Raw genomic sequence first — 12573 nt, forward strand, 5'->3', positions numbered from 1 at the left:
ATTCCAGAACTCTTCTGGAGAAGACTAGTTATACGGGGAAATCCTTTATTTTTTCTTTTTTTTTTTTTGGCCACGCACTATGTGGGAGCCTAGTTCCCCGACCAGAGCTCAAACCCACGTCCCCTGCATTGGAAGTGCGGAGTCTTAACCACTGGACCACCAGGGAAGTCCCGAGGAATTCTTTTCTAAGTGTTTGAGTTGGTCTTGTTTGTCACTCTATTCAAATCATCAGTGAAGCCAGCTGTTTGTAATCCATGTGAATTATTTTAATAATCCAAGAAAGTCCATGGCACTTTCCAAAAAGCAAGATCATGAACATTAAAGCTGATGGCAGGATTGTATGTATGAAGTCCACAAAGAAAAGGAATTTAAACCATCTGTTCTCAATGACTGCTAATCACACTACAGAGAATAATACAATATTAAAATATTTCATCCTCAGTAAATTAATCTTCCTTAGAAAAATCTGATTGTACAGGTAAAATATAGCATTTAGAGCATTCATTTAGAAATACAAATTTTAGAATTTTTAGAATGGGAATTATAAAAGTCAATGTTAAAGAAGATTCTACTTTCAGGTAATGTGTATCTTAAAATATTATGAAAAATATTCTTTATTCCGAAAACAGTGTCAGGAAAGAATACCTGAATTCCTCTAAAACCACTAGTTCTAGTTATCCAATTGTCATTTTGGTAACATTAACAAGAAAACACATTTACAATTTAACACTGCAATTATCTGTCAAATAATTAGGATAGAATAAATGTTGCATATGCATTATGTTGAACATTACTTATATATATTTTAAAATATAGGGTTCTTTCATTTAATCTTTTGAGAAGCTGGACTACACATTTGCCTTATTGTAATATTCTAAAACCATTTGGAAACATTTTCCTTAACTTCCAGCCCTGAAAATCCATTCTAATGTCTTTAGCAATAGTCACTGTAACCAAATAAAATTAGTGTTTTGTGGCCTTACTATTAAGTGTAGAACTTAATATATTTGAAGGTGTGATGAAGTGGCTCCGTCTTGCCATTTGTTTATATGGTCTGAAATCACAATTCTGCACAGCGGACATGTTTTCTCTCTGTTAAACCATAAGGTAATGCACTCTTCACAAAATATATGCTGTAAGGGAATTAAGAACTAGATTTTATGGTTGATAACATTTCAATTTTAAATTCATCACATTGCAGAGAATCATACTCTAGAGCTGAAAGGGAATTTGGAGAACACTAATCCCTTTATTTTACAAGTGAGAAAACAAAGTATAACATTCAAGAACACAGCGGTGTTCGTGGTAGAGGCACAAGTATTATTCTGACTTGTACTATCCGTTTAACCACTTTTAATAAAATACAAGCTATCCTCAGTACTATCCGTTTAACCACTTTTAATAAAATACAAGCTATCCTCAGGTGATAACATTAAGATCAAGTATAATGACTAACAGCTTAATAAAGTCTTTGAGGGTTACTGAAATAAAGTATAGGAAAGGGCCTTATACAGTCCAGTAACAAATGCTGGTATTATTCTAAAAGACTAGTATTCAATTATTAAAAACAGTCTGTTTCCCAGTCACTTTGGTATCCAGTATGCCATTTGAATTTTTTTTTTCCCCTTTATACACTCCTCTACATAAAAATTATTAGAACTGGGCTTCCCTGGTGGCGCAGTGGTTGAGAGTCCGCCTGCCAATGCAGGGGACGTGGGTTCGTGCCCCAGTCTGGGAAGATCCCACATGCCGCGGAGCGGCTAGGCCCATGAGCCATGGCCGCTGAGCCTGCGCGTCCGGAGCCTGTGCTCCGCAACGGGAGAGGCCATAACAGTGAGAGGCCCGCGTACCGTAAAAAGAAAAAACAAAATCATTAGAACTAAGGGGCAAGATTTAGCTAACCTACCAAACCCCTAATCACAAATAAGAAATTAGTAGTGTGTGCCCTGAACGCTACTTTCTGCTGAATAGTGTATATTTCCCTATAAGTAACATAAATGTGACGTTTGCAGATCACAGAGAAGTGCTGTATTGAGGTTGCTTAAAAATACAGTTACCTGACAGGTGAGAAGAATTGGCTTTTGAAATTCAGCTTGACATATTGAACAAATATCATCCACATCTGAACACTGTCTCTTGCTGGCAGCCACTCCGTGACTCTATAAAGATAAGAAGTTATGTTCCTACAAATTTCTTTCTTTTCTGTTCCTTAAATACATAGATGGTACTGTATTTCTCAAATCTCCAAGGAACTAGGCATTTGAAAACTCTCCCAAAGGATATAAACATTTCAGAGCTGAACTATGTATGCAGAATGATGCCTGGATGGATCACATCAAGGTTAACTCGCTATGTAATACATAATAGGATACTGGAAGATTGTTAGATTCATTGGATTCCCAAATAATGACAGTGCTTCAAATTCAAATGGCTTAAGAGACTAAGCGATCTGAAATATAATACAGCATTATGCAATCTATATTCATGTACTGTGTGACCCAGTACTGCCAAATTGAGCCCACTTATTACCTATGACACTTTTCAAAAAAGTTAATCCAGAGCCTGGCTGGCTGAATGTAACTCATGTAGAGACTACTTTAAAAATAGGTTTCTGTGCTCCACACTGGTGATTGATTCAGTAGGTCCAGACATACCAGGATGTAACCCAGGAATCTAATTCCTGAAAGCTCTCCACATGAGTTCAATGTGAAGGAGGTTTGGGGACCACTGAACAGTATCCTGCCACTAAATCTAAAACTAATTTTAATTACCGTCCTTACTTATCACAAAAGTTGGAGCATTTAGTACTACGAAAGAATGGTAAAATTTTACAGAAGAACTGTAATTGCAAAATGTCACTTGGGTAGAGTTATACTGTCAAACTGAATAATAACAAATCTTTGAATTTCCTTTTCTTCTTAAGTCCTAAAAAAAAGTTTCTGATCTCTTTAAGATCTTAATAACTTCCTTACCAAATTCAGTAGAATTTAGTCATTAACTAGATGTGACAAAATGTTACAAATGAGATCAGCTTTCTGTAGAAATGATGTGGAAAAGGTGGCTGAGGAAAAGAAAGAACACCCAAGTTTCGGTCATGGTAATGAGAGCAAAAGCATGACTTGACTCAGCAACCTGAAGCTGTGACCTAAACTTCTTGTTATCGAGGGTTAACAAAATCAAACTAAGATTCAACGGATGAAAACATTGAAAATGAAGATTTTTTGAGATTGGTCATGTTAAAGATTCCAGAAACAAACTGAGATACTGATGGACGATCTTGGTGCCAGTTTCCCTTCAATGAATGTCATTTAGCAGAATACACTGCAGATATGTATGCTGACAAGCTTTTAAAATAGCACTCTTGTCTGGCACTTTGCAGACTCCCTTCAGGTGAAGACATCCTGATGATGATTGCCATTTTCAGGGCAACATTAAGGAACATGAGAATCCCAGGAATAAAACGGAGTGATGTGTGATAGTCTCTTTATGCTTCACAGAGAAAGAATATCGAAAGTATTTCAGCTGAAGCCTTACTAGATTAATTGCTACAGCAAAGTGGCCGATACATAATCAACTGAATAAACTCAAAAGCTGGTGTCTCAATTTTATTGTATCTTATCTAAAGAAAGAAGTCTGAATAGGATGCAGCAAAACTTAATACAGGGCTTCCCTGGTGGTGCAGTGGTTGAGAGTCCGCCTGCCGATGCAGGGGACATGGGTTTGTGCTCTGGTCTGGGAAGATCCGCGGCTGGGCCCGTGAGCCATGGCCACTGGGCCTGCGCGTCCGGGGCCTGTGCTCCGCAACGGGAGAGGCCACAGCAGTGAGAGGCCCATGTACCGCAAAAAAAAAACCCTTAATACATTACTGTCTTTAGGAAAGGGTGCCCTGGCCAGTTAGTTTACTCCACTTTGTTGGTATAATCCTGTTTTTTTTTAAACATATATTATTAGACTGGCATTCTTGTACATCAGATTCCCCTGAGTCCTGACCACATAATTGTTAAGTACCTAATGGACTGCAAAACTGAGAATCAAACTCTGAAACCTGGTGATCACACTTACATACTGAGAACTTCTGAGGCTACTAAATAGCAAATGAGCTATTTATCATTTGGGCTATGATACCCTTTTTCTGCAGTTTGTTACATCAGTAGAATAACATAATAAAGTTACAGTTGACATTGGAGTCTCAATTTATTGTTAAAATTGTTTTGTTATTGTTAAATTTACTGTTATTGTCATGAACTTATTTGTGCATACAGAACTGCGTATTGGGGAAATTTTTCCAGTAAGAAAGAAAATTTCAAGGGACATGATTTTTGGTAATGAGCTTTCTTCATATACACAATAAATTATAGTATAAGCACTTTCACAGAAGTTGAATAGGAGTTAATGAAAATACACAAAGCTACTATTTGTGGCTTAAATAAAGGAAGAGAAACAAAAGTTCATAAGATTTTTAAGGGAATGTTTATAAACCCTTAAGAATGTCAAGTGATTTGAAAGGGCAAGAGGCAAACTCAAATATATAAGTACTTCATCAACTATCAGGTGGTTGTCAATGTGCAAGTTAAACTTACCACAGAAACAAAACCTCTATCATCACAGCCCCAAGTGCCGAAGTACAAGAAGTCTTTCTAAAAAGCCACGTAATGATGAAATCTTCATTTGTAAAACTGCTGAACTAAAACATTTTTATAATGTAGAAAGATAAAAAGTGTTTTTTCTGATTAAAAAATACTTACTGGTCGTGTAAAAAATATTCGCAAAACCTGTCTGAAAGTTCTCAGATGTCCAAAAAAGTCCAGAAGCTGAAAGAGAAAATAATTCATTTATTCAAAGAGCCGTACCTGCTAAACTCAAGAGATCAAAGCTAATATCAAATACTGATACTAATTTTATGCTCATTGCATATCACAACTAATCATTTCATTCTAAATATATTTAAAGTCCAATTATGGAATATTTTACTCAATTTATCAATTTCAGCCAACTCTTAACCAAAATGAAGTACATCTGAATGCCCAGAGTTACAATTTGGTCAAGATAAATATAAACAACTAAATCAAAGGCAAGGCAATTTTATCTGGTTTACATGTCCTTAACCTATTTAACGTTTCATAAAGTGATTAAGCTGAGGGGAACAGGCATAGAGGGAACAGGACAAGATACTCCACTAGTTTGAGAATTATGTGTATGAGAGATGCTACTGTAGGGGATAGATATGTTCTCTTCTACTTGTTCCCCTCCACCTTAGACAATCCATGCTTAGAGGTCCACTCCCCCAATAAAATCTGAGAACCACTGGATTAAGGTACCTATTTCCATTTCTAAGTAGATACAGAATCTGCCATTACTTCAAACTAGTGATATGAAGATAAACTATAAAATATATAAAGAGAAAAGCAGTCATATGTAAAATATGTAAACAGTATTATATGAATCATTATAAATGATAAGATTTATTATGTTACCTACTTTTAGTATGAGGTAGAGTAAAGCCAGCAATATCCCAAGACTCCATCCAGTTACATTACCAAACTCCCCATAGCTTATAAGGTAACGAAACCAAACTGGTACGGGGACAAAAGTTCGGTAATACTGACATAATTCTTCTAAAACCATATACCAATAACCCTAAAAAGGAAGAAAAAAGAAAACAAATAGAGCCACCCAAGGTACTTACATGCACAATGCAAATACTTCATATTGGCCTGAGAACATCATGGGTATATGGCACAATAACACAACTATAAAATTAATCTTCATAATGATAATGGTTATGACTGACAACCTCAACTTGGTTCTTTAGATATTACAGTCACTGAGTGGTCTGTTTTCAAAGAATTTCTAAAGAGTGACTGAAAATGTTTTATGTATAATAAAACATTTTGCTGATTATAAAAATTTAAAGTTTTCATTAAATATGAAAAAACACTGAATAACTGCCTAAGTCAGTTATCAATTATCAATTAACAATGCCCTGGAGGAAAACAGAAGTGTAAATATATATTTTCCCATATATGATGTGGGGACTCATTTTTAGATTATTCCAAAGCAAACATAATTGATTTTATTGGAACAGATTAATATTTAGGTTCAAGTCTTTGACCAAACAGCTGCCAGTCTGAGATAATATAATTAAAATTAGGTTATTGAGCAAACTGAAAAATTATAGAAGTAATCATTTAAGCAAAGACTAAATAGCATTAATATGGTCTGCTAACAGCTTTCCAGTAAAACATATTACTTTCTTACCTTGGATTTAAAAGGCATGATGAAAGAAGGCACCAATAAAATAAGGCATTTTAAGCCCATGAAGAGGAATTTCAGAATGAAGTCTGTAATTCCAACGATCCAAAGTACGTCCCAGAAGCTCGAATAGTCCAAAGTAGGATTAAAAAAAATTAAGCTACCAAGAGAAAAACATCAAAACTTACCAGAGCAACATAAAAAGATATGTGTCGATGGGGGTTCTAAATTTACTACCAAATATTTAATTTGATGTGTAAAAATAAGAGTTTGGCAAGATGCTAGAGTTCATGTAAATAGAATGGAAGATCATTTTGCTTATTTAAAAAAAACCTTTTAGGGACTTCCCTGGTGGCGCAATGGTTAAGAATCTGCCTGCCAACGCAGGGGACACGGGTTCAAGCCTTGGTCTGGGAAGGTCCCACATGCCGCAGAGCAGTTAAGCCTGTGCACCACAACTACTGAGCCTGCGCTCTAGAGCCCGCAAGCCACAACTACTGAGCCTGTGTGCCACAACTATGGAAGCCCACACGCCTAAAGCCCATGCTCTGCAACAAGAGAAGCCACTGCCATGAGAAGCCTGCACACTGCAAGGGAAGAGCAGGCCCCACTCACCACAACTAGAGAAAGCTCACACACAGCAATGAAGACCCAATGCAGCCAAAAATAAATTTATTAAAAAAACTTCTTAAATGTTTGAATTTCAAATCTTCCCTCCATAAAGAACGAGTCTTCCTAACTTGCCATGATTGATATCTTTCTAGCCTATAATCTAAAAAACTCACAAATACTCCGTAGCTGCCAATCTGTCTTCAACCAACTCCAGTCAGGAATCTAACCCCTCCTTTCCACTGAACTGTTTTTGTCAAGATCGCCAACTCCCTCCCTCTTGCTAAATTCGAAGGTCACCTTTTCCCCCTCTTCTCTCCTTGAAATACTTTCTTCCTAGACTTCTGACACCACTCTCTTCTAGTTGTTCTCATATGTGACTGATGGTTCCTTTTTTTAAAAAATTTATTTATTCATTTATTATTTTTGGCTGCATTGGGTCTTCGTTGCTGTGCGCGGGCTTTCTCTAGTTGGGGTGAGTGGGGGCTACTCTTCATTGCGGTGCGTGGGCTTCTCATTGTGGTGGCTTCTCTTGTTGTGGAGCACGGGCTCTCAGCGCAAGGGCTTCAGTAGTTGTGGCACACGGGCTCAGCAGTTGTGGCTCGTGGGCTCTAGAGCACAGTCTCAGTAGTTGTGGTGCACAGGCTTAGTTGCTCTGCGGCATGTGGGATCTTCCTGGACGAGGGCTCGAACCCATGTCCCTTGCATTGGCAGGCGGATTCTTTACCACTGCGCCACCAGGGAAGCCCCTGATGGTTCCTTCTTAAGTCTCCTTTGCTGCTCCTCCTCTGGTTAATTGTGGGCATGTCCAGTCCTGGGCCCTCTCCTCTGTCTATACTTTCTTTCCCTGATTAGTCTTGTCAAGTTCCTTGGTTTTAAAATATCAACCATATGCTGATAACACCAAAATTTACAGCCCTAACCTCTACTCTGAGCTCATGACAAATATCTATAATCACTTTAACAGTTCTACATGGCCTCTCAAACTTAACATGTTCAAAACAAAATTACTGATTTTCCCTCAAAACCAGTTCCTTCCCCAGTCTTTCCCAGCCCAGTAAATGGCACCACCATCCAGCCAGTTGCTTAGACTAAAAAAACCCAGTATCACCCTTGATTCTTCCCCCTTACCTACTCACCGAATCCAATCCGAGTAGTACTGGCTACACCTACAAACTATATCCCAGATTTGTCCACATCTCTCCAACTCCACTGAAACCAGGACTTCTAATTATCTGATTAAAGCTGAAAATTCAGGACACTTCCATCTGACATGGAAACTTATCAACTACTGTCCTTTAGCAAGTCTTCTTCTAGAGACAAAGATCAAGTGTTCTTATCACACATACACACAAGAAGGTAACTAAGGGAGGTGATGGATATATTAATTAGCTTGATGTGGTAAATCATTTCACAATGTATACGTATATCAAAACATGTTGTATATTTTAAATATATACAATTTTTATTTATCAAAAATGAAAAATGAAAAAAGATCACCAACAACCTAATGGTATTTAGTAACTACTGATTATATAAGTAAAATTTTAAATATCAAAAATTATTTATTGAGCACTTGCTGTGAGGCAAGGCACTGGGTATAAAAATGTGAGTAAGTCACTTTAAGCTCTCAATCTTGGAAACAGACAGATAGGTAAAAATTGAACTCTAAAAAAAAAAAAAAATTGAACTCTAAGTATGTGCAAGTAAGATATATGCAAAGTGCTACGGAATATACGATTACATAAAAATGTGGTTGTGCACTTGGACCTCTAATTACCTGTAATAAAGTGACTGAGAATGAAAGGTGTAATATAAAAGAACAGAAGATCCTGCTAAGAATACCAGTAACCAAGCACACTGAATCTTTGAGCACCTTTCCTGAAAAATAAACAATTTTATAATTTGTTACTTTGAATTATGCCAGAATTTTAAATATCATTAAACTATTTTAATGACTAATTTATTAACTTAGAACATTTTAATAGATTATCTTAATAAAATACAGAATATTTGTTAAATTGTACATCATCACATTCTATTTTATATACCTTTAGTGAAAAAAACAAAACACATACTTAAACAGATTTTTAAAATACAAGTTTCCTCATTGTGTAACATTACCTATGTTTCAAAGCCAAATCTTCTACAGACTGACATAAAGGACCTACGTAAATAAAAACTTTACTTCTGCAGCTTCCTATTTCTGCCTTCCCAACAAAACAGACTTTTAAAAACTGCATTTATGTTACCAGGGTTTATAAATATAATTTAAAAAATTCTCAATTCAATAAAAATTTAATAAAATGTTTTTAATCTCAGTTTTATAATTGTTTTAATTACTGGTTTAATTAAAAATTTTATTAGTTTTAAACCCTGAATTAAACTTTTATAGTTTGATAGGTTCTAACTAGGAATTTTCAGGTCAAAATGTATGATCCTTTACACAGATATAACCCTTGAAAGTTGCTTGAAATTTTATAAACTAATCCTGTTTTCCCAATAATTTACATGAATAGGAATCTTTTATAATTTCTTATGGAAAAACTTCTTGGGTTTAGTTTTCTTTAAATAAGAGAAACCTAAATAAATAGTTCAATACCCATTTATTCAGTGTACGTTTTATTTGACTATTTTAAATCTTATAGTACGACAGCTGAAGTTTTTAATGATGATTATATTACTTAGTATGGTCAAACTAACTTAAAACATGATAGCACTTGACAAATCAGATCAAATAGTGTGTTCTAAACCTTTTAATCCTTCTGTCTAGTTTTTCTTTATCAGGAACCCAATATACAAAGAAAATAAGGTGAATCAATTCAGTATTAGGACAGATCATTTATTCCAGGTCATTTGGATAACAACATTTAATATATCATGGATGGTACATTATATCTATTTAAATTTATCAAATAAACTATCTTATCTTTATTCCTATTTCTCTCAAAAATGAGTATATAATTCTACAGGGAGAAACATTTAATAATTTTTTAGTTGCTGGTTATACTTACTCTTAGAAAAACCTGATTTACAATGCTTTTGTTTGCATATATAAAAGTTGTAAGCAGCCCAACTCCAAGAGAAATTCCTGTTAGAAAATAAGGTCCAGTTAATTGAAAGGAAAAAAAAAGAGCTAACATGACATGAATTTAAAGGAAGCATATACAATTTTAAAAACTAACAGAAAATAAGAAACTGAAATACATAGGTTAAAGTAGATTACCAATAAAGAAAGAAAATTAGCTGCATATAGTAATGAAACAGCTCAGTGTTTTATTATACCCTACCTGTTATATGCTGCATAACAAGTTTGACACCCAGAATCAAAATATATGGAACACCTTTTTGCAACCACTTGAAGAGATATCGGAATTCTGAGAAGGAGCTACTACCATGATCTCCAGACTCCATCTCGGTATCATCAGGTTGCCTTGCTTCATTGTGGGAGTGACTCCGTAAGCGACTGTGTACACATCCATGGGTACAGCCGTGGACACCTGACCTTACATTTCTGGAGCTTGGATTTTCAGCACATTCTTTAGGCATGGAGTTTATCTGAATATGAACATCTCCAGAATAAAGACAGGAAGCTTCTCCTGTCAATCTTGTTTGGACACACTGGGAGGCTGAGGCATCCTCACTGCCTGCAGCTCCTGAAGGGCTGTGCAGTTGGCTACAGTTGGCTTGCATGACCCCTGAATACTTTTTCTGTGATCCAGATTTCTTTGCTTCAGGGCTCTGTCTCCTAAAAATCAAAGCGCAGAAAATATTCTAAGTGAACAGTTAAGTACAGGCAATATATTGCTCACTAGGAATAATTTATTCACTAAAGGAGAGGCTGATAGTCACAGTACATGAATTATTTCCAGGTTATCTATTGCTTATTACTAGACTCCTCCATCTTCTCCCTTTATGCGAAGGCTCTGCTGCCCTAGGCAAACTATCCTTTAGGGAACATCTGCTACCAAAAAAGTTTAGCTTCAGATGCCTCCAGTTCTCTAATGACAGAAGGAACCGGCAAAACAGTCAAAATATGGGTGCTCAGCAGATGTTAATAATATGAGTACTAGTACTCAATCATACTAGAACACTTAAGTACATTTACTTTGTTCAACTGGAACAGTTTCATCTCTGATGTAGATTCTACATCTAATGAGTATTTTTTTTAATGTGTGGAAAGGTTAGGAAGAAAAAAGCATCAAATCTTAACTCCTCATTAAGTATCATCATGGAGAACTAATAAACATTTCATTTAGGTGACCTACAAATTTTGTTTTATGCTGAAACAGCTTTCCCAAAGCTAATAAAAAAGTTTCCAATAATTAATACCAAGAGTATTACCTTTTCCTGTCCCCCCCAAGGATGTTACCTAAATACCTTTAAAATAGGAAGACTTGGGGAGTCACCATGTAATTGCTAAGTGACTCTTTATTCTGAATAAGGATAATTACGTAGTCTGCACATTAAAAATGCCACCTTTGAGGGGAGGGGCGTCGGGAAAGAGAACACTGGCACGGAAAGATCCCTAAATGACGAGTGTGGGTAGCCGTCGTGGATCCAGCTGACAAAACGCAGAGCCTTTCTGCCGTTTCTGTAGGAGGAAGCTGGGGTTAACGTCAGGGCATGTTCCGTGTCATTCTCTTTCATTCCTAGGTTTGGAATTTTTTTTCTTTTTTCTTTTTTTTTTTTTTTTTTCATTTTCTGTCTTCTTTTGGAGTTACTGTTGGGCGGTTTGGTTTTTAGTGCCATTCACTAGAGGCTTTCATTGATGCTCCAACGCCACGACTGCTATTTATTTCCTCCAACCTCTGAAGACCGACGCTGGACGGGAGAATTTCAGCGTCTTTTTCCACAAATAAAAACAGATCCCTCCCGCTTTCCTCCAAGTACAAGCAAGAAAAGGGAGAAAAAGGGAAGAAAAGTAAACGCAACGGGCTCTTCCGGAATCTCCAGGACAGATTTTTCCTCCCACGTTCGACCTTCGAGTACCTCAGTTATTCTCCCCAGAGCCCATTTCGCCGCGGCCCCTCGCCTCCTTCGCCCGCTTCCCCCAGGCCTGACCTCTCATGACGAAGAGCGCACCGAGTCCCGGGCAGCGACTGCAGAAACAGCGGGAGATGCCGCCTCGAGGCCTTCAGTCAAGGCCATCACCTTCAGAACCACCGCCAACAACTCCCGCCCAGCTCGGCGGCCACATTAAACAATAAGCGAATGTGCGTAGGTTTGTGTAACTCGCCCCAAGCCGGTTAAAGGTCTGGAAGTTTTGAGGTTAAAAATGTTTTAGCCTTCGGAACCTCCCCTCGAGGGAGGAGCGTGCTGTTGGGTGCTCACCTGGTCCTGCTCCCAGCGCGCCTGGCTTCTGGAAGCTTTGGTCCCGCTTGGCTCGCGTCTCCCGGGACCTGAGTTGGAGGAGCCACGTTGGCGAGGGGTCGGAGCGCCTCTGAGAGAGCTGGGCGGGGCGGGAGTGTTCTGGTGTCGGCTAGCTCAGCTGACCCAGTTGTGGCTGGACGGTGAAGTTTGAACTGAACTGGGTTTCCGTTACAATCCTAACTTTGCACTGTGAGAACAAGGCCCTGCTGAAACCTGAGGAGATAGAATCGGAGAGAAGTGGGGGGCGGTTTGGGTGGTGGGAGGGGTGGAAGTAGAAGTTAGAGTTTAAAAAACTTGTCTTGTATGGGGTATAGGGGACTCTGTACTATCTTCGCTATA

At 37.5% G+C, this 12573-nt stretch overlaps 1 protein-coding gene across 3 annotated transcripts; it reads right to left on the bottom strand.

Moving 5' to 3' along the window:
* Positions 1–244: 244 nt before the first annotated feature.
* RNFT1 (ring finger protein, transmembrane 1) lies at positions 245–12296 on the bottom strand. 3 transcript variants are annotated; one of them, XM_024757537.1, is made up of 9 exons: positions 12196–12296; positions 10152–10609; positions 9876–9952; positions 8642–8742; positions 6259–6412; positions 5479–5637; positions 4746–4811; positions 2058–2159; positions 245–1133 (listed from the first exon to the last, which is right to left on the bottom strand). In XM_024757537.1, the coding sequence occupies exons 2-9, from the start codon at positions 10552–10554 to the stop codon at positions 999–1001; spliced, it is 1197 nt and encodes a 398-aa protein (XP_024613305.1). In that variant the 5' UTR covers positions 10555–10609; positions 12196–12296; the 3' UTR covers positions 245–998. The 3 variants fall into 3 exon arrangements, with proteins under 3 accessions (XP_024613305.1, XP_024613304.1, XP_024613303.1); XM_024757536.1 differs by lacking the exon at positions 12196–12296 and adding an exon at positions 11926–12056 and having other exon boundaries at positions 10257–10609; XM_024757535.1 differs by lacking the exon at positions 12196–12296 and adding an exon at positions 11926–12056.
* Between the last annotated feature and the right edge of the window lie 277 nt (positions 12297–12573).

This window comes from Neophocaena asiaeorientalis, unplaced genomic scaffold, assembly GCF_003031525.2.
Source record: "Neophocaena asiaeorientalis asiaeorientalis breed wild unplaced genomic scaffold, Neophocaena_asiaeorientalis_V1.1 scaffold327, whole genome shotgun sequence".
NCBI lineage: Eukaryota > Metazoa > Chordata > Mammalia > Artiodactyla > Phocoenidae > Neophocaena > Neophocaena asiaeorientalis.

What these genes read in the sequence shown, in the direction of transcription:
- RNFT1 (XM_024757537.1), bottom strand. Translation starts at nt 10,554, where the DNA reads ATGCAAGCCAACTGTAGCCAACTGCACAGCCCTTCAGGAGCTGCAGGC. An exon ending in TACTCTACCTCATACTAAAA is followed by an intron (nt 4,812 to 5,478) that starts GTAGGTAACATA and finishes TTTCTCTTTCAG; the next exon opens with CTTCTGGACTTTTTTGGACA. An exon ending in CAATTCTTCTCACCTGTCAG is followed by an intron (nt 1,134 to 2,057) that starts GTAACTGTATTT and finishes ATTCCCTTACAG; the next exon opens with CATATATTTTGTGAAGAGTG.